This window comes from Bubalus bubalis, chromosome 4 (genome assembly GCF_019923935.1).
Source record: "Bubalus bubalis isolate 160015118507 breed Murrah chromosome 4, NDDB_SH_1, whole genome shotgun sequence".
NCBI classification, from domain to species: Eukaryota; Metazoa; Chordata; class Mammalia; order Artiodactyla; family Bovidae; genus Bubalus; species Bubalus bubalis.
Window position 1 is genome coordinate 163287372 of NC_059160.1, and position 27204 is coordinate 163314575.

The 27204-nt window shown below is 38.8% G+C and overlaps 1 protein-coding gene across 15 annotated transcripts in view; it reads left to right on the plus strand.

The window, feature by feature from the left end:
- Positions 1-27204, plus strand: part of ZFAND4 (zinc finger AN1-type containing 4) — a 51384-nt gene that overhangs the window by 4305 nt on the left and 19875 nt on the right. For 9 of the 15 annotated variants that reach the window (XM_044942440.2, XM_044942443.2, XM_044942439.2 and 6 more), the window contains exons 2-5: positions 1613-1913; positions 20869-20944; positions 21857-21924; positions 25753-25954. In XM_044942440.2, the coding sequence (XP_044798375.2) occupies positions 1730-1913; positions 20869-20944; positions 21857-21924; positions 25753-25954 (530 nt within the window). In that variant the 5' untranslated portion in view covers positions 1613-1729. Of the gene's footprint in view, positions 1-1612; positions 1914-20868; positions 20945-21856; positions 21925-25752; positions 25955-27204 lie in introns of those variants that run through there. The other 6 variants (XM_044942446.2, XM_044942444.2, XM_044942442.2 and 3 more) reach the window with 5 other exon arrangements.

Consider the following 27204-nt stretch of genomic DNA (forward strand, 5'->3'; position numbering starts at 1 on the left):
AAAACCCATTGCTTTAACTATACAGACTTTTGTGGTAAAGTGATGTCTCTGCTTTTTAATGTGCTGTCTAGGTTTGTCATAACTTGCCTTCCAAGGAGCAAGCGTGTTCTAATTTCATGACTGCGGTCACTGTCTGCAGTGATGTTGGAGCCCAAGAAAATAAAATCTGTCACTGTTTCCACTTTATCCCCTTCTGTTTGCCATGAAGTTACGGGACTGGATGCCATGATCTTAGTTTTTGAATGTTGAGCTTCAAAACAGCTTTTTCACTCTCCTCTGTACTTGGAGACTGTACTTTCTAGGAACTCTATACTTTCTGTTTTATCTTGCTGTGAACCTAAAACTGCTCTGAAAATAGTTTATTTAAACGGAAAACAGATTCAGGCTTTAGGCTATCTTAGGTTCATTTCCTCATTTAGTCTGAATGCGTGGTTTCACTGCAGTGCATTCTAAAGTCAAATATTAAGTAATTTTAAAATTTTGTGTGATCTTTTCCCCTGCTTAAATATAATTAAGAATAAAATAATTTCTGAATTATGTGATATGATACCTTAATCCAGTTTTTATTAAACTTTACTTTTTAAAAAAAAAAGATAACTGATATTCTAGAGAATAGATCAGAATAATGAAGGGCAAGAGTCAAAGATCATAGCTAGGCTATCAAAATTTCTCCATTAAGAGCTAATTATGGCCTGAACTAGGTCCTAATCAGTGAGGTTGGAGAGGGTCATGTATTATAGAAATGTTAAGTTGTCCTGTTAGAATTGGTCACATCTGGATCCCTTGAGGATTGTGAAAAAATCTAAACTGATTCTTGGACTTCTGGCTCGAGTGACTAGGTTAATGGTGGTGCTCTTTACCAGGACGGGGACTAGGACAAGAAGGAGGTTTGTGGACAAGATGCTTAGTTTTGGATGTGTTGGATTTCAGATGCCTGTGGAAATCATCTCTGTAGAATGGAGATATAGGTTATTAATTAAACCACACGTTTTAAAAAATAAGTGCTCCCTTATATTGTTAATGAAAATTGCAGTGAGTTCAGTGATATATGCTTTGGCAAAAAAAAAGTAAAAAATTTATCATTCATTTTTTCTTCTTGATTTTTGCACTGCCCTTGTGTTCCCATTCTGTTCGCCTAGTCTTCCAGATATTCTTCTCCCACTTGGAGGTTTTACCCATTCAGTGTGATTCAAATGTACAATGTCTATAACATTATGCTTTATATGGGTTATAAATGTAACTTGTGTATTTCAGGAAAGGATGTGCATAACATTCAAGGTCTTGCAAATGTATACCTACATGTTGAAGTCATTGGTTTAAGTATCATTAACAAGAAGACATATAATTTGTTCAGCATGCAGTATACATAAGTAACTGCTGAGCTCTAGTAAGATAAAATATATCAAATATACCTATTCTTAATAATCTTACATTCTAACTGGTAGAGAGTGCTTTCAAAGACAATCGTGAATAGTTTAGGAGTAGACATAGTAAGCACTAAAACGAATTCTGGGCTGTCTGGAAGATTGATATAAGCCAGAGTTCAGAAAATCTCTGTGGAGGATTGAGACTTTCACATGGGCTTGTTAAAAAAATTATTCTTGTTTTTTAGGTATAAAACTCAAAACATGAGCAACCATATATATAACCAGTGTTCAAAGCTGATTTGGCTAGAACTGGAATACAGTTGCCTACAGCATATTCCAGAGGAATTAGAAAAGTCAAAGTAATGGATAACAGAAAAGATCCTCCATTCTTCAATGAAGATAACGTGGGACCATTTTACTACAGACTTCCTTTTTATGATACCATGGAGCTCTTCATTGAAACACTGACTGGAACTTGTTTTGAGCTGAGAGTTTTACCCTTTGAAGCTATCATTTCCGTGAAAGCGAAAATTCAAAGATTGGAAGGTACTAGTCTATTTTTAAAATTTTTAGGATATGAGGATTAAATTTGTTCTTCAAGATCGTGTAATACCTTTTTAGCATTTCTTGTGGAGAAATGTCGACCATACATGGATTAGAATCGGATGATGAATCCTTATATGGCCCCTCTTCCGCCTCAGCAGTTACCATGAACTGTCTTGCTTCCGTTCCTGCATTTCCCCGCTCTTCCCTTTCTACCAGATTTTTTTGAAGCAAATCCCTGGCATTATGTTAATGTGTGAAACAATATTTTAAAATGGTTTTCAGCAGGTTATGATGATGTGCAGATTCTGCTGTAACTACCTTACAGTGATCATTCAGTGACTCGTGTTACTTTTTTACAGCTTTGCAAAAAATTTTTTTTTTTTTAATGTGGAGATTTTCTGAGGAGAGTCTTTGGTGTACATTTACATAGATTTGAAGTTTCCTCAGTATAGAGGTGGAGAAGGCAATGGCACCCCACTCCAGTACTCTTGCCTGGCAAATCCCATGGATGGAGGAGCCTGGTAGGCTGCAGTCCATGGAGTTGTGAAGAGTCAGACACAACTGAGCGACTTCCCTTTCACTTTTCACTTTCATGCATTGGAGAAGGAAATGGCAACCCACTCCAGTGTTCTTGCCTGGAGAATCCCAGGGACGGGGGAGCCTGGTGGGCGGCCGTCTATGGGGTCGCACAGAGTCAGACATGATTGAAGCAACTTAGCAGCAGCAGCAGCAGCAGTATAGAGGGATACTGAATGTTGTATAATATCTCTTTTTTGACTGGTGTATTTGTGAAAAGTGTTATGAGTTACTTTGTGTTAAAAATTAGTCTTTTTCTTTGGCAGATTTCTGAAAGAAGTGGTTTTTTGCCATTTACAGTTGAGTAAACACTAGAAAATTGTTCCATGTAACACTAAATGGGTCTTTGCATTTTGTGCCAGCTAGAACTAGCTTATAATTTAAGGCAGAAACTAGCATTGCCCTCCAGCCCAGTTTAAGTTCAGAATTAAAGAAGGATGAGGAGGATTGGAATTTTTTATCTTTGTAAAGTCAAGGATCTTGGTATTTGAGCTTCTGAATGATAATTCATTTTTGACTTTGTTCTGCTTTTTTATATATATGATGTTGTAATGGTAACTTTTTAGGAGCAGGAAGATTGAAAAAAAAACAGCCTCTTGTGTTCTAAATAATCTCTGCATTATTTTCTAGCTTTCATGCATAATCTCTGAGCAGCTAAAGCACTCTAGAAGGAATTCTGTTTAGTTATCTTAATGTCAGAAGAGTAAATTTGGGCTTAGGGAAGATTAGGGACTCATCCAAGAGAACTATTCACTGACAGGATTGGATAAGAGCCAAGATGTAGGAGACATTGTCAGGATAAAAGCAGTGTACTTTGTAGTTATTAGACAGTTGAATCCTAGTTTAGACATACAAAACAAATATACTAATTGAGAGATTAAATGAAGTAACGTAGAACCTCTGCTGTCTTTGCTAGGGCTATCATAACAAAATGCCATAGAGTAGAAGGCTTAAACGACAGACATTCATTTTCTCACAGCTCCAGAAACTGCAAGTCTGAGATCAGGGCACCAGCAGGTGCAGGCTCTGCTGAGGCTGTCTCCCTGACCTGCAGATAGGCTTACTTTCAGTCCTCACACGGGCACATCTTCTTATAAGGATGCGGATCCCGCTGTAAGGGCCGCACCCTCATGACCTCATCTAAACCTGATAATCTCCCAGAGGTCCCATCTCCGAATGCCGTCACTCTGGGGGCTTAGGCTTCGAGATATAAACTTGGGGGATGCAGCTCAGCTCGCAGCACTTAGAGCAGTGGCCGTGCTCTGTGTGCTCAGCCACGCCCACTCTGCGACCCTGTGGACTGCAGCCCACCAGTCTCCTCTGGCCATGGGAGTTCCCAGGCAAGAATACTGGAATGGGTTGCCATTTCCTTCTCCATGGAATATTCCCGACCCAGGGATCGAACCTGAGTCTCTTGTGTCTTCTGCATTGGCAAGCAGATTCTTTACCACTGCACCACCTGGGAGGAGAGACAATCCTTATTACAGAAAACGCCACTGTGTTCCTCACGTAGGCTGGAAATGCCTGCAAACCAGGATTAGCGTGCTTAGCCATCAGAGAAGCAACGTAGAAGACAAACTCACACCTGAGACTCACCCACCTGTGAGCAGTTCACTCAGGTACCTGGAGACGTAGGATCAACTCTCTCTGCCAGGGGTTGGACTGTCATCAAGGGAAGGAAAGGTGGGAGGCCCCGCTAGTGGTCAGTAGACCTTAATTGCTTTTCCCGTTCCCCACCCTGTAGTCCTCACCCCTTCTTTCCTTCCTGTTCTTTAAGCTTTGGTAACTCCTTGCAGCATGTGGGCAGGGACAGTCACTCTTCTTCAGGAGGCTTCGAGAGGGATTCCTTCAGGTAAAATACATACTAATCCTTTAGTAGGGGATCTTTCTATTTCTACCCTGGACAACATTTGAGAGTAACATTTTGGAGCAGTCTCCCAAGATAGAGGAAACTGGGATAGGGCAGAGGGGGCACTGCTCGGCCCAGTTACTCAGGAGAATGGTGGTTCCGCTGCGGTGCTCTTCCTGTTGGGCAGCTTTGGGAAGTTGGGAACTAGAGCATCATAGAAGAGAAGAGGGTAGATGGAGAGCACTGCAGAGAAAGGTTGAAGGAGTGTGCTGGATAGACATGATGAGGCTTAATGAGGAAGGAGCAGTACTTACAAGGGAATCTAAATGGGCCTCGATGGGCCAGGAGCACTGAAGCCACGCTGCCTGATTCCAGATTACCAGCTGAGTAAATTACCCTCTCTTTACCTCAGTTGTGCTAATTAAAAGTGGGAATAATAATAATAGCTATTTCAAAGAGCTGTTCTCAGGATCGAATGAACTGAGTGAACAGCGCTTAGCAGAGCATCTGTGCTCTGTCAGTCTGTGGAGATAGTGCGATACGCGCTCACCAATATAAATGCTGTGCCCTTGGGAGGAGATGCGCTTTAGTTCTGAGTTTCCGGAGAAGGGAAATTGTTTGGAGCTTATCATTACGTAGAGCGGTGATCTGTAGAGAAGAGTACATAGTACTCAGAGGATAGGAATTTGGAAAGAAAAAATGTGCCAAGAAATGTAAGACATTATTGTCAGCTGGTCTTCATTGCCACGGGCAGTGGATCCCCTGGGCTTGCCATCAAGTCATTGGCATTACTGCTTCCTAATCAAGATTTCTCTTCATGGGATAGGATTGTTCTCCTGGACAGTTTTTGAGTAGATGGGACCATGTTAATAGTTCTGACCAGTGAGCTATGGATGGAAGTGTCCATCAGCCTGAGTCCCTGAGTGGCTATGGTGAGCAGAGCCCTCATCGTGACATGCAGTAGACATGTAACTTATGCAGAAAATAAGTTAAATGTCACTTAAACCAGTGACATTTTAGGCATGGTCTGGGATAAGTTCAATTTAACCTACTTTATTTTGCCTCATACAGTATCAAGTAGGCGTCCATTTTTTTTTTTTTATAAATAGTTATCCAAATACCACCTACTGAGCTAGTCTAGCCTCTCCTCACTAATTTAATGCCTGTCTCTCTTCCATTTTTGTGTGTAGACGCAACTGTCGATCGCCTGATGGGTCTCCCTGTGCCAGTATTGCACTGTCTCTCTGTGAGGCTTCAGGCTCCTCCAGTTTCCTTGTTTTGCCTCCTCTGTTCTCTTTGGGTTGCCCTGAGAACTCCTCCCTGGAAAGAATCTGCGTGCTGGAGCCCTTTCTGTTGTAGTCTGCTGTTTTACACTAGGGTCCTATTAGTGTGGTGGTAAGGTACTGGGGAGGGGAGACTGTCTGCTGTCTAATGATTAAATCTCAGTCTTTCAGTGGGCCCATGTCTCTGGGGCAAAGTTTTTCTTAGCTTCTTACCTTTCCCCACCATATAATCACTTAGGTGAAAAAGCAAGAACAGAGGAGTCTGGAATCACCGAAATCTCCTTTCACCAGGTGGGATCAGCCCCTAATAAAGTGAGTTGGCCTCCATTATGGAGAATACTCTGGAATTTTTCATAATGTTTATGTCCCCCTCCCTCTGCCCAAGCTATAGGGGAACTTTCTTGACTTCTGAGTAAGAACCTCATGCAGTTTCTAGAGATAAAACTCTCAAAAGTGCTACAGCTCCACTAAGACTGTGACTTCAGGGACTCCTCAGTCCCGTGTTAGCCATACTCAGCCCCTACCAGATCCTGAAACTGCCGTTTACATTTTCCTGCCAGCTTATGTCTCTGGAGGCTTCTGCTTCAGGTAAGCAGATCTTGGCTGTAACTCTCTGGATTTTCCTATCTGTAGGTTTGGACGTGGTGGTTTGCCATCCTGCCTCATTTTTCTGGTGGCTCCAAGAAAAGTTGTTTGTTGAATTTCAGTTTGTTCAACCTTTTTCTTATTGTAAGGATGGGAGTGGCAGCTCACATGCCCTTTACATGTTTTACATAAAACTGGAAGTCTAAACTTTCTTCTAAATGTAACCATTTATGATTTAAAATTTCCTTCCAAGAACTGTGTTAGCCAAATCCTACAAGTTTTCATAGGTGGAATTTTGTTGACATTAAATTCTCAGAGTTTGTTTTGCCAGAAATATTTATTTTTTACTATTTAAAAATTATGTTAGGGGCTCTGTAACCACAGTTATATATAGGATTGGATACATTTAATCACTTAAAAATAATTTATTTATTTTAATTATAGGCTAATTACTTTACAGTACTGTGGTGGTTTTCGCCATGCATCGCGTGAATCAGCCACGGGTGCACATGTGTCCCACCATCCTGAACCCCCTCCCTCTCCCTCCCCACCCCACCCCTCAGAGTTGTCCCAGAGCACTAGCTTTGAATGCCCTGCTTCATGCATCGAATTTGCACTGGCCTTCTATTTCACGTGTGATAATACACGTGTTTCAATGCTGCGCTCTCATACAGTCTCCCCTCTCCCTCTCCCACAGAGTCCAAAAGTCTGTTTTTACATCTGTGTCTCTTTTGCTGCCTTGCATATAGATTCGTCAGTACCATTTTTTTTTTTAATTCCATATATGTGTGTCAATATACTGTATTGGTGTTTTTCTTTCTGACTTACTTCACTCTGTATAATAGGCTTCAATTTCATCCACCTCATTAGAACTGATTCAAATGCATTCTTTTTAATGGCTGAGTTAATATTCCATTGTGTATATGTACCACAGCTTTCTTATCCATTCGTCTGCCAGTGGATATCTAGGTTGCTTCCATGTCCTGGCTGTTATAAACAGTGCTGTGATGAACATTGGGATGCACGTGTCTCTTTCAATTCTGGTTTCCTTGGTGTGTATGCCCAGCAGTGGGATTGCTGGGTCATAAGGCAGTTCTATGTCCAGTTTTTTAAGGAATCTCCACACTGTTCTCCATAGTGGCTGTACTAGTTTGCATTCCCACCAACAGTGTAAGAGGGTTCCCTTTTCTCCACACCCTCTCCAGCATTTATTGCTTGTAGACTTTTTGATGGCAGCCATTCTGACCTGCATGAGATGGTACCTCATAGTGGTTTTGATTTGCATTTCTCTGATAATGATTGATGTTGAGCATCTTTTCATGTGTGTGTTACCCATCTGTATGTCTTCTTTGGAGAAATGTCTGTTTAGTTCTTTGGTCCATTTTTTGATTGGGTTGTTTATTTTTCTGTTATTGAGCTGCATGAGTTGCTTGTATATGATTTGATCACTTTTTGTAGTTTATACTCACTCCCAATATTCTGACCAATAATATAACATGTTTTCATTTGTCTCCAAGATCTAGCAAACTCTTTTACTCCACTTTTTACTGAATATATAAATATAATTTTATATATTATACAATTTTGCATATTGTAAAATTCACTATTTTTAGTATTATATTCGTTTTCTTGGGCTGCCATAAAAAGGTACCACAAACCAAGTGGGTTAAAGAATAGAAATTTATTGTCTCATATTTTCAGAGGCTTAAAGTCCAAGATCAGGGTGTTGGTATTATTAGTTCCTTCTGAGGGCTCTGAGGGAAAATCCAGAACATGCCTTTTGCCTAGCACCTGGTGGTTTTCTGGTAGTCTTTTTTGTTCCGTGACTTGCAGAAGCATCACCCCAGTCTCTTTACATCTCCCTGTATATGTCTGTGTCTATCTCCAGATTTCCCCTTTTTATAATGACACCAATCATACTGAATTAGGGCCCTCCCTAATGACTTCATCTTAACTTGATTAATTTGTGAAGACTCTCTACAAGTAAGGTCAGATGCTGAGGTTCTGAGGGTTAGGACTTAAGCATATGAACTCCTGGGGGACACAGTTCATCCCATAACTAGTCTATGTTCATAGTTCTGTCAGTGTTGACAAACGATACTGTCATGTAACTCCCACCATGATCCAGGTACAGAACAGTTCCATCACCCACCAAAATTCTTCTGTGCCTTTGTGGTCAACTTGCCTTCAGACCTGGTACCTGGCATCTACTGATGTGTTTTTGTCCTCATAATTTTACCATTTCCAAAATTTCGTATAGCTGTATACAATAGTATGTAACCTTTTGAGTCAGCTTTCTTTTGCTTATACATATGATACACATGCATTTGAGATTTATTCATATTGTTCTGCGTATCAGTAGTTCATTCTTTTATGGCTGAATAGTGTTCCATTGTATGGATATCCTACACTTCTTCATTCCTAAGTTGAGGGACCCTTCACTTGCTGGTGATGTTGAATAAAGCCATTTTTAAGTTTCATGACAGTTTTTTATGGGTGCATAAGTTTCCAAGCCAGGCTTCAGCAATATGTGAACCGTGAACTTCCTGATGTTCAAGTTGGTTTTAGAAAAGGCAGAGGAACCAGAGATCAAATTGCCAACATCCGCTGGCTCATGGAAAAAGCAAGAGAGTTCCAGAAGAACATCTATTTCTGCTTTATTGACTATGCCAAAGCCTTTGACTGTGTGGATCACAATAAACTGTGGAAAATTCTGAAAGAGATGGGAATACCAGATCACCTGATCTGCCTCTTGAGAAATCTGTATGCAGGTCAGGAAGCAACAGTTAGAACTGGACATGGAACAACAGACTGGTTCCAAATAGGAAAAGGAGTACATCAAGGTTGTATATTGTCACCCTGTTTATTTAACTTCTGTGCAGAGTACATCATGAGAAACGCTGGACTGGAAGAAGCACAAGCTGGAATCAAGATTGCCGGGAGAAATATCAATAACTTCAGATATGCAGATGACACCACCCTTATGGCAGAAAGTGAAGAGGAACTCAAAAGCCTCTTGATGAAAGTGAAAAAGTTGGCTTAAAGCTCAGCCTTCAGAAAACGAAGATCATGGCATCTGGTCCCATCACTTCATGGGAAATAGATGGGGAAACAGTGGAAACAGTGTCAGACTTTATTTTTTGGGGCTCCAAAATCACTGCAGATAGTGACTGCAGCCATGAAATTAAAAGACGCTTACTCCTTGGAAGGAAAGTTATGACCAACCTAGATAGCATATTCAAAAGCAGAGACATTACTTTGCCAACAAAGGTCCGTCTAGTCAAGGCTATGGTTTTTCCAGTGGTCATGTATGGATGTGAGAGTTGGACTGTGAAGAAGGCTGAGCGCCGAAGGATTGATGCTTTTGAACTGTGGTGTTGGAGAAGACTCTTGAGAGTCCCTTGGACTGCAAGGAGATCCAACCAGTCCATTCTGAAGGAGATCAGCCCTGGGATTTCTTTGGAGGGAATGATGCTGAAGCTGAAACTCCAGTACTTTGGCCACGTCATACGAAGAGTTGACTCATTGGAAAAGACTCTGATGCTGGGAGGGATTTGGGGCAGGAGGAGAAGGGGACAACAGAGGATGAGATGGCTGGATGGCATCACTGACTTGATGAACGTGAGTTTGAGGGAACTCCAGGAGTTGGTGATGGACAGGTAGGCCTGGCGTGCTGCAGTTCATGGGGTCGCAAAGAGTTGGACACGACTGAGCGACTGAACTGAACTGAACTGAAGTTTTCATTTCACCTGGGTCAGTATTTATGAGTAGAATTGCTGAGTTGTGTTGTAAGTGGTTTTTTAACTTAATATGAAACTGCCAACCTTTCCAGAGTGGCTGTACCATTTTGTATTCCTGTGAGTAGTGTCTAAAATTTCTTGTTGCTCTGTATCATCAGAACATGGTATTGTCTGGGTGTTTTGTTTCTTTTTTGCCATTTTAATAGATCCTGGTTATATCTCATTGTGGTTTTAATTTGCGTCTCCCTAACTAATGATTTTGAGCATATTTCTATTTTCCTGTTGATTACATATTCTTTGGTAAAGTTTCTATTCAATCTTTGCCCATTTTTAAAAATTAAGTTTTCTGATTATTGTGTTTTTAAAGTCCTAGTGCTTTTAAATTTCTCATATGTTTCCTTGTGTCTTCTTTGACCCCTGAAGTTTTGGAGGTACACTTTTATTTCCATACTTAGAGGAATTAAAAAGTTTCATTTTATTATTAATTATGAATCTAATTGCAGGTGGTCAGTAAACAGAATATTTATGGTAAGCATGGTATTTATGTGTACAATTGTCTTTGAATCTTATAGTAACCTGGGGCTCTATAAAAATTTATGTGTGGTATAGAAGAAACAGGAAGAAACAATCTGATGAGGTAGATTATTGACATTGCGAGTTCAAGTATATCTAAGCAGAGTGGGAGGTTAGCTCCGATGTAAATCTTTGTTCTCTAAATCGCACAACCACTGTTTTTTTTTTTTTTTTTTCCCCCACCTGCTTTCTGGAATTGCAAGATGCTCTAGGATGATCTTGTGTATTTTTTGCCCTATCTTAGAAGTAGCCATTTCTTCAAGAAGCTCTGGTTCCTTTTTTTGGAGTATGGTATTAAAAACCAAGATCTGGGCATGACAATTGATTTTTCAGCAACAATAATAGAAACCAGAAGACAGTGGAATATTATCTGCACAGTGCTGAGAGAAATAACAGTTTCTACTTAGAACTGAATTTAACTTCCAGGGGTGAAGACAAAATAAAGACATTTCCAAACAAAAACAAAGCTTGAATTTCCTAACAACAAATTCTTGCCAAAGGGACTTCTGAAGGATATATTTTAGAATGCAAATGATCCCTAAAGGAAGTTGATGATGCAAGATGGAATGGCATATTTTTGGGAAAATCTAAATAAACATTTACTTAAAAAAGCAGTATATGAAGGTTTGAAAAAATAGTGTTTGAGGTTTTAAAAATAAAATAAAATTAAAAAAAAAAATCCTAGTAACTGGCATGCAAATCAAGGTGGAATTGTTCGTATTGGAAGTCATAAGGCTCTCAGCGTTGTTCATGAGGAGGATAAAGATGTGATTAGCTTTTAGACTTTATTTTGTTAAATATGATCATTTAAATTTCTAAATTCATCACTTGAGATTAGAAATAGAATTAATTTCAAAATGACAGAAGTGCCTCACCTTTTCTCATCATTCAGAATTAATACATAAAGGAGGCAAGAGATAAAGCAGAGCAATTAGAATGCACAAAATAAGGTAGTAAAAATGAATAGAAATATGTCAGTAATCCCCCTAAGGTAAAATGGATACAACTTTCTAATTGAAAAGCTATTAGCAGACTGGTTTTTTTTAAAAATCATATGAAATGCTGTTTGCCAGAGACCTAATCTAAAATAAAAGGTTCTCAAAATGTTGAAAGCAGAATTGGAAAAGATATATCAGGAAAATACTAACCTGAAGAAAGCTGGTGTGTCTGTATTAGTAAAGTTGTTTTGTAAAATACATTTCAAAGTTAAACATGTGAACAAGTCTTGAGGAGGGATATTCCTGGTAGTCTTGTTGATAATGTCAGAAATCTAGCAACAAGCTGAGGGACTACGCTAGAATGCATAAGTTGTGGTATATGTAAATATTGTGTCATATGGTGGGATCAAATTCTGTGAATTGACAACAAGGAAAACTAATGAAATAGTAGCTTTGTACACGGCATGGATAAATTGAGAACAATGGCGAACTAAAAAAAACAAGACGGATGAGCACAGTATGATTCTACTTACATAAAGGTCAGAAAGGGGCAAGGAAACACTATCTCTGCAAGTAAAGCGTTGACAGAAGGCGGAGGAGTAAACCGTGCCACGCACAGAACCACCGTTTCCCCTGGCTGGAGTGAGGAGGACAGTTGCGGAGAAGCAGGAATATTTTTTTCCTTTATGTCCTTCACTGGGTATAGTCAATCTTTTTTCCGTCCTTCTAGTAGGTGTGTAGTGATATCTCATTGTGGTTTTCATTTGCGTTTCCTTAATGATTAGTGATATTGAGCATCTTCATGAACTTATTTGCCATCCTTATATATTCTTTGTTAAAGTGTCTATTCATTTCTTTTACCCATTTAAAAAATGGTTGAGTTTTAAGTGTTCTTTATTCCAAATACAAGTTTACACATTTTGCTGAGATTTTTCTCCCAGACTGTGGCTTGTCTCTATTCTCTTAACAGTATCTTTTGAAAAGCAAAATGTTAATTTTGCTGAAGTCCAATTTATGGATATGAAAATGGATATCATATCTATGAATATGTCAATCTGAGATCACAAACAATTTCTTCTGTATTTTCCTGTAAAGGTTCACTTGTGTTGATTTGCCACACCGCAGCAGGCAGGGCTAGTTTCCCAGTCAGAGATCAGACCTGCGCTCCCAGCATTGACAGCAGAGTCTCAACCACTGGACTGCCAGGGAAGCCCCAATTACACTGATTTTTAAAATATTAAACTAGCATTTCTAGAATTCCCTTGACTTGATCATATTGTATATCTTTTTAATATATTGTTGTTTGTTAAGACTGTGTCAGAATATTTGTATATTTTTTTCATGAAGAATATTGATTTTATTTTATAATGTGCTTGGTTTTGGTAGGGAAGTAGTGTCTTCATTGAATGAATTGGGGCTATTCTTTCCTTTGCAGTTTTTAGATAGAGCATAATTGGTGTTATAGCCTCAAATGTGAAGCTATCTCTAATAAATACAGGGCTATTCAGATTATCTTTTTCTTGAGTGAGTTTGGGTAGTTTGCATCTTTCAAGGATTTTGTTGATCTGTTAAATTTTATTGGCATAGAGTTCATAATATTCCCTTATTCTTTCAATATCTGTGTAGTCTGTAATGATGTTACCCTTTTCATTCCTGATACTGGTAATTTGCATATTATTTAACAAATTAGCCTTTATTAATTTTAGTGAATTTCTTAAAGAATCAGATTTTGTTTTGATTTTTTCCTCCTGTTTTTCTTTTTTCTATTTCATTGAATTCTGTTTTGATTTTTATTAATGTTTTGGCTTACTTTGGATTTAATTTACTCTCTTTATAATTTCTTGAGACCAAGGTTATTGATGTGATTCATTTCTTCTTACGAAATATTGCTATTTAGTGCTTTGTTTCCTCCTAAGTACTACTGTCTTCTTGCTTTTTCATATATTTTGATACGTTGTGTTTTCATTTTCATTTGGTTCAAATTATTTTCTAATTTTCCTTTTGACACCTTTTTTGATCCATGGGTTATTTTGAAATATGTTGCTTAGTTTCTAAAAATTTGGAGAATTTCTAGAAATTTTTCTTACATTGGGTTATAATTTAATTCTGCATAATTTTCATTCTTTTAAAATTTAGGAACTTGTTCTGTGGTCCACAATACTGTCTATCGTGGTAAATGTTACCTATGCACTTGGGAAGAGTATGTATCCTGTTATTGATGTGTGCAGTGTTCTACAGATGTCAGTCAGATCAATTTCTGTGGTAGTGTTGTATATGTTCTGTGTATTTACTTATTCTGTCAACTTTGGGGAGAGGAGTATTGACATCTCCAGCTAGAATTGTGAATTTATCTTTTTCTCCTTCCAGTGCTGTCAACCTCTGATTCATGTGTTTTGAAGCTCTGTAATCGAGTGCATACATTTTTCAGATTGTATGTCCTCTTGAGTTTATTGACCTCTTCATTATTGTGAGATTAAATTCTTTATCCTTGCTGATAATTTTTACCCTAAAATCCACCATATCTGATGTTAATATCATCAGTTCAGAATTTTTTGATTAGTAGTCAGCATAAAATATGTTTTTCTGTCCTTTTAATCTGTTTATGGCTTTACATTTAAGATGTCTGTTTCTTGCAAGCAGCGTATAATTGAGTTTTGTTTTTATTTCTAGTTAATCCAATCTGTTTGCCTTTTACCTTTCAGCTTAATTTAGGCCACTTCATCTATGATGACTGTAGCTGTGATTAGGTTTTAGTTTGTCATTTTATTGTCTTCTGTTTGTTCCATTTGTTCTTTATTCCCTTTTCCCTCTTTCCACATTTGTTTTGAATAAATTGAGTATTTGTTATCATTCTATTTTGTTCTCCTTTGTTGGCTTATCAATTATAACTCTTTGCCCTAATATTTTAGCTATTGGCTTTGGTGGTCTGTAATACACATCTTTACTTATTTTCTGTCTTCAAGTGATATACCATTTCACGTATCTTACAAGAACCTCACAATCGGTTGCTTTCATTTCTCCCCTGATGGCCTTATGCTTTTACTGTCAGGCATTTTCTCTTACGTGTGTTGTAAACTCCACAGTACACTGTTTCCTTTTTGCCTGCACCGTCTCTCGTCTTTTCGCCTGCACTGTCCACTGTCTTTTCTTAGTTCTGTCGGCAATCATTTTATCTCCTCTTCCTTTTTGGACATTTTCTGTCCTTAATTTCTGAATTCCTGATTCAGAGTACTGAATATTTCAGATGCTTTAGTATGCTTAGGGTGTGGCCTTACAGTTTTCCTTCACAGTTATTGTTCTGGGTAAAGTTTACCCTGGTTGATAGGTGCAGAATTTCATTTTTTAGATTTTACTATTAACTTTCTGTGGATTTGTTATTTTTTCTCCTGTTGATTTTTGTGATGTTCAGGTATTCTACAGATTCTGTCTAATGGTACTCTGCCAGTTTAACAATGTCCAGATATTTACATAGATGTTTTATGTCTGTTTTGTGGTGATGGTGGGGAGAGATGAATGTCTCCACTTCTGTGGTTATCTTTGTACTTGCAGGACTCTAAGTTTTTACCCAGTGTTTCTTTTCCCCCAGAACACTGAAATTACTAATGGATGCTCTTCCTTTTTTGCTTTTTGCCTCCTATAGAAGTTCCCTCAAATTGTTTGTCCTTAAAAGTCCTTTACTTGTAGGCAGTTTTCTGGTGTGAGTCCTTTTTGTAGACTTTTCAGACTTAAAATGCCTTCCTCTTCCTTGTGATGGTTTTGTATTGAACTTGTATACCGCCATTAGCATTAACTTTTCCAGTTTTTCTTCATCAGCCTTGCAGGAGCAGGAGCATAAGACTTCCCACTCTGGGACAGAGAGATTGCCCCTTTTTATTTCCAGTCATTTTGAAGTTTAGACATTCTCAGTCTTCAAATTATGAGGGCTGAGGGCTTAGTTTCTGTGTCGATTCACTTCCCTTCTTTTTGTTCTGTACTATTTTGGGAGAAAATATTGAAAGGGGAGCGATGGTCCACTACTGTCTTTAATTATCCATGAGTGGTATTGATTCTGGGTTTATTTTATAAATGTAGATATGAACATGTTCTCAAACATACAAATATCTGTGTGAAAATTCTAAAAAAGACACAAGAAACATGTTTGAGTCATTATTATGGCTAGATGAGGTTGTTAGTGTGGGGACCCTCCCCACCTTAATGGGTATAGTGCCCTTTTTAGAAGAGATAACCTGGGAATTCTTTTTTCTGGGCGTGCTCATAAAGAAGAAAACGTGAGCTCACAGAAAAATGTCAGCCACCTATAAGCTAAGAGAAGTGGTTTCAGAATGAAACTTATGCTTTGACCTTGGATTTCCCAGCCTTGAGAATTGTGAAAACATAAATCTCTGTTGTTTAAACCGCCCAGTCTGTTGTCTTTTGTTACGGCAGCCTAAGTAGACCAAGACGCACACACACAGACGCACACACATTCACAGATACGTGCACACTTGTATATTATTACAGTTTTTTTTGTAACAGTAAAAAATTTGGATGTGTGAAAATATATCTTAGCAAAGGACTGGGTAAATAAAACTTACGACAGAAACACATACTGGAATATCGTCTAGTCATTGTACACAATGTGTATTTTCATTTATTGATATGAAAGATGTATGCAGTATATTAAGTGAAAACTTTATAAAACAGCTCAAAGTATGTTCCAGTTTTATTAAAAGGAATAAGTTTTTAAAGGAAATTTACCCCAAATATTGAATATAGATTTTATTGGACTTAGGACTGCATGTAGTTTTAATTTTCTTTTGAATATTTCTGTGTTGTCTTTTTAATAAGTTGTTTTATCATAAACAAATACTTGAATTTGTGAAAAGTCCTAAAAACACTGACGGAAAAATCACATATATGGAATCTGTCTTTTGGGAAGACATGTTTGTTTAATAGGAATTAGTTTTTCTGAATGTAGTTAAGAGTTGGGGCTTAAAGGCAAAGGGCCACCTTTAAAGAGGGATGCCATATTTCTCTTTGCTAAATCTAACAACCCTATATTAAAGGAATATGATTTACTTTGTATATTTGAGATTCTAAAAGTGTTCATAGTAGAAAGAACCCAAATATTTTTCAGCGTGCAAATGAGGAGGTTAAGGGTCACAGAGGTTGATGACTTCCTCAAGGTCATCCAGCAACTCAGGTGCCCGTCAGGAACATAACTCAAGTCTTGCACAATTCTTGTCACCCTGTCTTGCATGTCAACCTTCTGTATTTTTAGCTTGCTAACTGATAGCTAGATTCTGTTAATAGTGATTATAGGAGTTAATCTAAGCAGTGTTGTTACTTTGTCTTTAATCCTGTTTTAAAGTTTTTTTTCTTTAACACAATAATGCTATACAATGTTGGTTAAATAAATAATGGTCTTACCTACCCGTGGGCTTCCCTGATAGCTCAGTTGGTAGAGAATCCGGCTGCAATGCAGGAGACCCCGGTTTGATTCCTGTGTCAGGAAGATCTGCTGGAGAAGGGATAGGATACTCACTCCAGTATTCCCGGGCTTTCCTTGTGGCTCAGCTGGTAAAGAATCTGTGTTCAATGTGGGAAATCTCGGTTCCATCCCTGAGTTGGGAAGATCCCCTGGAGAATGGAATGGCTACCCACTCCAGTATTCTTGCCTGGAGAATTCCCTGGGGTCACAGAGTCGGACATGACTGAGCTACTTCCTCACTTCACCTCACTTCACTTTACTACCTACCCATATTGCTTTTATCTAGCTATTCTGGCAAAATCCTATAATTTAGGTTGAAAAGATGACCACAGCATATTAAACAAATTTTTAAAAAATATTTATTTATGTATTTTTGGCTGTGCTGGGTCTGTGTTGCTGCTTGAGCTCTGCTGTAGTTGTGCTGAGTGGGGGCCACTCTCCGGTTGTGGCCCATGGGCTTCTCATCGCAGTGGCTTCTGTTGTGGTCCATGGGCTCTGGGGCCTGTGGGCTCAGGAGTTGCAGTTCCTGGGCTCTAGAGCGCAGACTCAATAGTTATGGTGTCCTGGCTCAGCTACCCGCGGCATGTGGGATCTTTCCGGAGGGGGGATCAAACCTGCCTTGTTTCCTGCATTGGCAGGCAGATTCTTTACCACTGAGCCACCAGGGAAGCACTAAGTTTTTTAAAATATTAAAGTACTTTTAACATGAAATAATTCTAGCTTAAAAGCCTTTCCTCAGCGGCATTCTTTCTTGCTGCTGCTACTGCTAAGTCACTTCAGTCGTGTCCGACTCTGTGTGACCCCATGGACGTCAGCCCACCAGGCTCTCCCGCCCCTGGGATTCTCCAGGCAAGGACACTGGAGTGGGTTGCCATTTCCTTCTCCAATGCATGAAAGTGAAAAAGTGAAAGTGAAGTCGCTCAGTCGTGTCCGACTCTTAGCGACCCCATGGACTGCAGCCTACCACGCTCCTCCATCCATGGGATTTTCCAGGCAAGCAAAAAAAGTGAACTGTTCCCAGTTGGGAGATACATGTATATCCACCTCCTGAGCCCATGGGCTGTATTTCATGATCTTTTGGAACATTTGAAGAATGTTTAGTAGCCGTTCAGGACTTCACTTTCACTTTTTACTTTCATGCATTGGAGAAGGAAATGGCAACCCACTCCAGTGTCCTTGCCTGGAGAATCCCAGGGACGGGGGAGCCTGGTGGGCTGCCGTCTATGGGGTCGCACAGAGGCGGACACGACTGACGTGACTTAGCAGCAGCATCAGCAGGTCTACTAACAGGCAATACTACTTAAACATACACCCAGACAGCTACTTTTGCTTTGTGGAGACTGGCTTATCTTCAGACTGATCAGCATAAAGGTTGACTGCAGTCTCTGGAGTTAGCCTGTTGGGGCTTACATCTCTAATCCACACTCTCCAGGTGTTACTTAGTCTCTCAGTGCTTCAGTTTTAGCATTTGTGAAATATATATCGTAGTGTTGCCTGCTTCACAAGATTATTATTGTTGCAGTTACATTATGATAATACAGGTCAAGCATTTATAACAGTGCCTAGCTTATAATAATAAAAACTAACACATATTGCATTTACTGCTGTCATTCTAGTCAACTTTTTTTGTAGCATCATAAGCAAAAGTAACTTGAGAAGGCAGTATGTGAAATATTTGGAAAAGGTATTCATCAACATATCAACCATTAAATGTTCTCTTTAGTATAATGCTCACTCTGGCTAGTATAGTCTTCAGGGATTCAAATGTACAGTTTGCAGAAAAAGAAGTTTACGCTGAAGTATGGAATCTGGGCTTCCTAGGTGCTGCAGTGGTAAAGAATCCAGCTGCCAGTGCTGGAGATGCAAGAGATGCCGGTTGGATCCCTGGGTCGGGAAGACCCTCTGGAGTAGGAAATGGCAACTCACTCCAGTATTCTTGCCTGGAAACAATGGACAGAGAAGCCTGGTGGGCTCCAGCCCACGGGTCCCAGAGGGTTGGGCACAACTGAGTGCATGCACACACACACTCAGATGTGGGTTCTGCCTTAACACTTTTTCAGCATCACGGAGATGCGAAGACACTGTCTTGTAGACCATAATTTTCAGCATTGAAAATTGCCCATGTGTGTGCATACTCAGTTGCTCAGTCATGTCCAACTCTTCTCAAGTATTCTTGTCCAGGCAAGAATACTGGAGTGGGTAGTCATTCCTTCTCCACGGTATCTTCATGACTCAGGGATTGAACCCAGGTCTCTTGCGTTGCAGTTGTATTCTTTACCATCTGAGCCACCAAGTAAGCCTGAAAATAGTCCATAATACACTTTTTTTTCAAGATTAAATTATTCTTTACTAGTGTTCAGACTCGGAGAAGGCAGTGGTGCCCCACTCCAGTACTCTTGCCTGGAAAATCCCATGGACGGAGGAGCCTGGAAGTCTGCAATCCATGGGGTCGCTGAGGGTCGGACACGACTGAGTGACTTCACTTTCACTTTTCACTTTCCTGCATTGGAGAAGGAAATGGCAACCCACTCCAGTGTTCTTGCCTGGAGAATCCCAGGGACGGGGGAGCCTGGTGGGCTGCCATTTATGGGGTCGCAGAGTCAGACACGACTGAAGCGACTTAGCAGCAGCAGCAGCAGCAGCAGCAGTGTTCAGAGTACAAAAGGCATGTTAATATGCGGTTATGGACTATAATCCCATTCAAGGTGGAAGGAATTTTCTAATATATTAATGTTTTATGGTAAATTATATTCTGTGCCCTGTTTCAAGATTATTGACTTTTCTATTTGGAAGAGGTACGAAAGATGCATCTGAATCACTAAATAATCTCACATATAAACAATCATTATTCCATGTATACATGCTGGTCTGGGAACAGACTTTTAGAATACAAATACTTAAGGCCAAGTAAACTAAATGTTGTATTTTTAAATATAGATATAATTGACATTATATTATTTCAGAGGTATACAGCATAATGATTTGATATTTGTATATAAAGTTGGCACCTCATACCCTCTGGTTCTGCAGGATTTAATCAACTATGGATTGAAAATATTGGGGAAAAATTACAGAAAATTGCAAAAAGCAAAACTTGAATTTACATCATTAGCAACTATTTACGTAGTGTTTATATTGTATTAAGTATTGTAAGTAGTCTAGAGATGACTTAAAGTATACAGGAGGATGAGTTTAAGGTTATGTACAAATAAATGCTATGTCATTTTATATATAAGGTACTTAAACATCCAGGGATTTTGGTATTTGTGGGGGACTGGAACCAGTATCCCTCGGATACCCAGGGGCTGCTGTATTGTAAAATGATCAATGCAATAAGTCTAGTTGATAGTTAACATCCATCACCATACAGTTACAAAAATTTGTTTTCTTAATGATGAAAAATTTGAGGACCTATGCTTTTAGCAACTTTTAGATATACAACACACTCTTATTAACTATAGTCTGCATGTTGTGCATTATATTCCCATGACTTTTCTTATTTTATAGCTTGCACTTTACACATTTAACCCCCTTCACCCAGATTGCTCACCTTCTACTTGTAATACACTTTTAATGCTAAATATAACTAAATGAGGCTGTACTTTGCAATGTTGAGAACTGTTCTCTAGGCCTTAGATCTAAACTCTTCAGAGCTGATTTCAAGATATTTTTTAAAATGACTTCCTATTCTTAAACTTTGTTTCAAGGCCAGAGAGCTACTGACACATACTGTTCTCACTGCCCTTCTCTAGTGAGTGGATGGAACCTCATCTGCTTTTAGCCACGCCTTTTTCCTACAATGCTGTACGTTTTAGCTAAGCATCTGTCATTCAGTTTAGAATTGTGTTTATTATTATTTATTTAATGAAATAGATTTGTATCATACTCTTCCAAAGATTCTATTGAAGTTTTAACCAATTTCTTTATAACCTTCCCCTAAGGTATTCCCATCTGTCAGCAGCACTTAATTTGGAATAACATGGAACTTGAAGATGATTATTGCTTGAATGATTACAAGTGAGTGTAATTGCATATCAGATGTTTTATAGATGCTCAGAATTATGACTCCATTTACCTTTGATTTTCTTCTGAATCCTTGAATCATGTCTCGTCTTCTTCTGAATAATTCTTGGCCCTGGATCTCAGTGTAAATTCCATGCTTTAAGATGTGTTGGCTCCATACCCATGCCACCTGGTCCTTGTCCTCTGGTTCTTTGTTTCACCTTTTCACTATTTATACCAAGCTGTTTACCCCTGCATTTTTAGACTTCCTTCTTATCTTACCTTCTTTCTGCCCTTCTTTGAATATTGACTTATTCCCACCTGGCTTCATTCCTTTTCCTTCGTTTTCCCAAGTGTACTGGGTAAAGGGAGTATTGCTCTTCATGTCTCTCATTTTTCTTAAGCTCTCCTGATGCGACACTAAGTGACACTCTGGGCATCAGTGATTGCAAGTATGCTGTCTGACCTTTTGTCTTTCTCCCTGCTCTCACATAATTCTTCATTCTTTCCTAAAACAAAAAGGTCAGAGGCCATGTGGAATAGCTGGGAGAGCACTGGGCATTGGGAGCTTGTAGATTGGCAGTTTTTCTATTTTTATTAGTTAGATCTGTTATTTCTGACACTTTGGGTCTTAACAGCTTCTTTTCTTCTTAGGGCCTAACATGTGAAATGATGAGGCTAAACCACAGAGGTCCTTTTCATACTTTTTATTCATTTCATATTTAAGTTTTATGAGAACTTCATGTTTTCATTATTTATGCAAGTAAATAAGTTAACATTTTATATTTATGCACATTGCTATATCTTTTAAAAAATCTTTTAGAGTAGGCACTATGCCTGATAAACCAACACATAAGTATGTGTATATTTAACACTGAATGTATTTTGATGTTTGTGGTTTTTTTTGTGTGTGTTAATTATCCGCAGCATTTCAGAAGGTTGTACCTTGAAGCTGGTTTTGGCTATGCGCGGTGGACCTATAAATACTAGTAGAGGTAGGCATATGTTCAAATTACGTATATTAAAGCAATTTGACAGTAGTAATCTTCAAGCCAGATGATGTTATAGCCTCAGGTTTTATTCAGGTGTTTTTCCCTGCTATTACGTCTTAGAAGAACCACACTTGTTTCTCTCAGCATTTTTTTTTATTTAAAAAAAATTATTTTTATTGAAGTATAGTTGATTTACAGTGGTGTGTTAATTTCAAGTATCTAGCAAAGTGATTCAGTCATACATATTTATATGTGTGTTTATTTGTATATGTATGTATCTTTTTTAGATTCTTTTCCTTTGTAGGTTATTATATTAAGTATACTTCCTTGTGCCATATAATAGGTCCTTCAGCATTGTTTTATAAAGCCTAAATGCACAGAGGCAGGAACTCACGTTCCAGAAAATCTCATGATTCCTCATTCAATCCAGAAAGATTTAAATATAAACCTCACCAGTATAGGAGAGGACAGTGGGAGGGCATAGTATAAATATTACATTGTTATCCCTGTCTTCAGGTGCAGTTTACTGGTCTTGTTGCTTTTTTCAGTCCACCAAGTCTTCAACTCCTGGGGTAATGATTGTTGTAGGAAATTCCAAAGACGCCTCTTAGCCTGGTTTGTGATGCATTTGGATTTTATAGATACTATCTGTTAAAGCCTTTTTCTCAGGACGTGGGTGTCGCTGAGAGTCCGTTCATTGATTCATTCAGGAAGCACATGTTGAGCATCTCCTAGATGTTCAGTGCAGTGTTCTTGGGAGAGAGTGTCCCTGCTTCATTCCAGTGTCCACAGTAGGCGTGAGGAGAATCGATGTCGCTCTAAGCGGCTGTCGGTGCTGCGGGGGCGGCAGCAGCATGACAGTGTCTGTGGGAGTAGGGTCGCGGGGCAGGAGGAGAGCCCTGGGGATGGCGGCGTGAGCAGAGGCTGGAGTAGCGGGAAAGCTCCAAGCACGGGAGGAGCTGGGAGTGCTCACCTGTGTCCCTGACTCAGGTTTGTCACATGAGTCCCCGAAAAGCAGAGGCGTCCATCGCTTCCGAGAGCAGTCCTGCTCTGTAGGCCTCATTTTGGGGAAGGTCTTTGTGTTTGATCCTTTACTAACCAGAAAATTGAATGTTAAGTATTGATTCCACTGATGGCTTAATACTTCTTCCACAAGTCAGATTCCATCTCCATGCTTCCTAATTTTGATTAGAAAATAGGGTTATCACCGTCTTTTTCTTAGCTATTTCAAGAGGATTTTTTGAGATAGGTTACTGTGACTGTTGAACTCTTATGGATAAGTTAGAAAAAAACAAAGATAATAATGTGAGAGCTGATTAACTAGACTCGTAATATCAGGGACTTCCAATTAATTAGACTTAAAGTGGCCCATGTGACGTCTATACTACCAATTCTGAAAGTAGTACAAAAACCCTAATGCATTTACTGAGCCGTTACGATAGGCGTGAATTTAATGACGTGTGAATTTCATTGTATTATATTTTTGAAGTTTGTTATTTGTGTATAGTATTGTCTTTAAACATGGATGTTTTATTATTGTTTATTATTATTATTATTTATTACCTGCTTTTCTTACTAGGACTACAATTATATATATAAGAAAGAGTATGAGCACCACAGGTTCTGAATTTAAAATATATGTATTTTTAAATTTAAAGTAAGTGAAAGTTATCACTACCCTTTTGTAGTTGAAGCGTTGTCATACATTTTCCCTACAATTTCCTGTGCCTTGTTTGTAACTGAAAAAGTCAAACCCTAGAACTTGTCTTATTTGATATTTTAGATTAAGTTTTTAATAAGTTTGCCTTTATTGAGTCAGCTTTTAAAATTTAACAGCTTGCTGTTGTGTACCTCCTTTGTTTGTTTGGTTGCTAAGTTGTATCTGGCTCTGCAACTTCATGGACTCTCTTTATCGCCTGCTAGTCTCCTTTCCCCATGAGGTTCTCCAGGCAAAAATACTGGAGTGGGTTACCATTTCCTTCTCCAATTGTCTGCTTTACATCATTGAAAACTTTGTGAAAAGGAAAAACTACCCAAATCTAGAACTTTTCCATATTGTATATCAGAAACCTTATTTTTAGCTGAGTCTTACTTGAAATTCGTGGTTTAGAAAATATCTTTATCATGTGAATGCTAGTAATACTTAGCTTTTAAAATTGATTTTGAATTAAACATTATCAAAGCAACCTAGAAAAGGACTTCCTTGGCAGTCCAGTGGTTTGGACTCTGCTTCCACAGCAGGGGGCATGATTTTGCTCCCTGGTGGGGACTAAGATCCCGCAAGCTGCATGGCACAGCCAGAAAAGGAAAATATTTTCCTTTCTAAAACTCAATTTTATCCTAAACTATATGCATGATATTTTATACTTGATGAAACCTAAGTGACTTTTCTATTCTGGAAAGGGATGTGTGTGTGTAGACATTAAGTGCATACACACAGTCAGTGCCGACGGCTCCTGAAGGTAGGCACACTGTTGGTTAAACAAGACTTCCCTGTGGTTTTAGTAATGGCAGCGCATAGCTTTTGTTTCTTGTTAATGTAATGCGGAAAGTGTTGCATAAATACATTTTGTGTCTATGAAAGTCTTATCAAAAATAAGGTAAATCTTACTGTGTTTCTAAAGTTTCTGTGTTTTATTAATAGTGGGATATTGAATTTAGGATATGGGGACATCATTAATGGTTAATTAGCTTCAGACTTTAATATTCATTATTGTTGTGACTTTCTAAAGGGTAGTTTAGCACTGTGATTCTGTTAATAAATGAGCTACTTGAATGAAAGTTATGGAGTTTGAGAAATTGTTGCCTCTTTAAGAAAGAACAGTGTTTGTGCAACTTGACATGAAAATGTCTTTGGGAATGAGCTCTTTTTGCTGTAGCCATTACTTAGACCCCCCGATCTGGGGTTCAGGGGCTTTTAGAACATACAGCCTGTGAGCTAGCCACCTCTTGAGGCTTGTTCCCACCACAAGAGCAGGATCTGTGGCTGCCGTGGATGAGAGTGGCTTGAGATGATGGTAGCAATATCATTCAAGCCTGACGACTGCTCTAGACCACCGGAGCCACGTGCGCGGACGAGACACACAGATGTACACCAGAGCGTGTGGGGTCCTGGGCGGGTGCTTTCAAGTAGCAGCATAGTAATCATTACAGACAGCGGTTTTGTATAATAAGCGGCCCCTTGTGGTGTCGAGTTACCATGTACTGCAATGGCGCCCCACTCCAGTGCTCTTGCCTAGAAAACCCCGTGGACAGAGGGGCCTGGAGGCTGCAGTCCATGGGGTCTCAAAGAGTTGGACATGACTGAGCGACCTCACTTTTGCTTTTTTAAAATTACCTGTCTTCACGTCAAGAAAGAACTCTGAGAAGAATCAGCCTTTATATAAAACCAGAAAGGGATTCACTTCTAATTTCTAAAATATGTCTCCCAGTTGTGTGTGTTTTAAATCTAAAGTAAGTGGAATTTACATTAATTTTAAATTATTGATTGTTGAAACCAATATTGGAATGTATAGGGAGTGGAAGATACGAAGTGAAAGTAGTTATAGATGATTACGTCATAGAATCAGGGAATGTACACTCCAGTGGGCCAGGAAAGCCTCATGCATTTGGTTAAACCCTGTCTTTGTACATAACAACATATTTCTTTTCTCTCATATTAATACAGCATAGTAAATGTTGTACTAACTATAAAAACACCAAAAAGTTATTTGAAGAATATAATATATATGTATTGTATGCACAGGATTGGTGTTCAAATTTGACATGTTATATCGTGATGGTGTACAAAAATGCATTGAACTTGATATAAATTGAAAACTTATCTATCAGTGTTTCCATTTGTAGTTCCTCTGGAAGATCCACTGAAGAAGATGGCTGAGTACATGGATTCCAGCCGAGATGAGGTCTGGGAGAAGACCTCCTGCAACAAGCAAGTTACACTTGTGGTATACCAAGAAGGAGATCAGTTGAATTTCTTCCGTGTAGTAGACAGGGGAGACGGCACTCTAACACCATTGTCTGAATCTTTAAGGTAAATAGGTTTTCATTTACATGTCTCACTTAGAAAAGGAGAACATCATATGATACGCCCATAAACCTTATATTTACACGTCTCACTTAGAAAAGGAGAACATCATATGATGCGCCCATAAACCTTATGTTTACCTTGTGTTGTCAGAATAGTCTTACTATAGTCAAAAGATTAACTAAATTTTATGCATTCTCCCCTTCTCCCCATCCCACCTCAGTTATATAATTCTGAAATTGTCCTTCCTATTATTGATAGGAGTAATTTCTAAAACTGAAATTTCTTTATGGAGTAGGATTTTTTATAAAAATATTTGTCATTAAAACTCTAAGAGGCCTACTGGATTATTGAGTTTTGTTATAATAGTATGATGTTATATCAATATAGCCATGGCATAATATAAAGGATTAAAAAAAAAATTAAAAAAAAAATATATAAAGGATTAAGCCTAAAGTTACTCTTTTTTTCCCCCCAGAATTTAACTGTTGCTTAAAGGTGGATAAATCTTTACTTCTCTAGTCCTATTTTCCTACTCTGTAAAAGGTGGAGGGGGATGCCTTGGTGGTCCAGTTGTTAGGACTCAGTGTTCTCACTGACAAGGGCCCAGATTCAATCCCTGGTTTGGGAACTAAGATCCCACAAGCTGTGGGGCACAGCCTCAAAAAATGATAAATAAATAACAAATTATATAATGTATAATCCTTAAAAAAAGGAAGGAGGGTTGTTTTAAAGTCAGAAGGAAACAAAGGTACTTGGGCTAGGCAGTAGAAAAGTTAGTAAACTGGATAAGGTAAGTTTTAAGTTTCTGTGCACTCTGCCTTACTATGATTTTTTTAACCTTATTTCACTTTAAAACATTCATTAGTTGTTGTAAAAAGACATTAAAGTCTCTGGAAAAGCAGGTAAGAGGGCCTTCATTTTATCTGAAAGGTGGGGAGTTAGGAATAACCTCTGAGAAAAGTGAGCTTAGAAGAGAAGTAAGACAGGCAACGAAGGAAAGGTCACAGGTGACTAAGATTTAATCCCACAGCGTTAAAACCTAGCGGCAACCCCACTCTCACGAAACTTACCTTGCTGTCTGAGGTCAGTTTCCGTGACTTGGGAGTCTAGGCACAGGTTAGCCGGTGCTCTTTGCAGGCCTCCGCAAAGCTGCAGTCAAGGTGTTGGCAAAGGCGCACCCCCACCTGGACATTTCAGTGGGGAAGATAATCTGCTTTCAAGCTCATTCACTTCGTTGGCCTGTCCCTGACAGT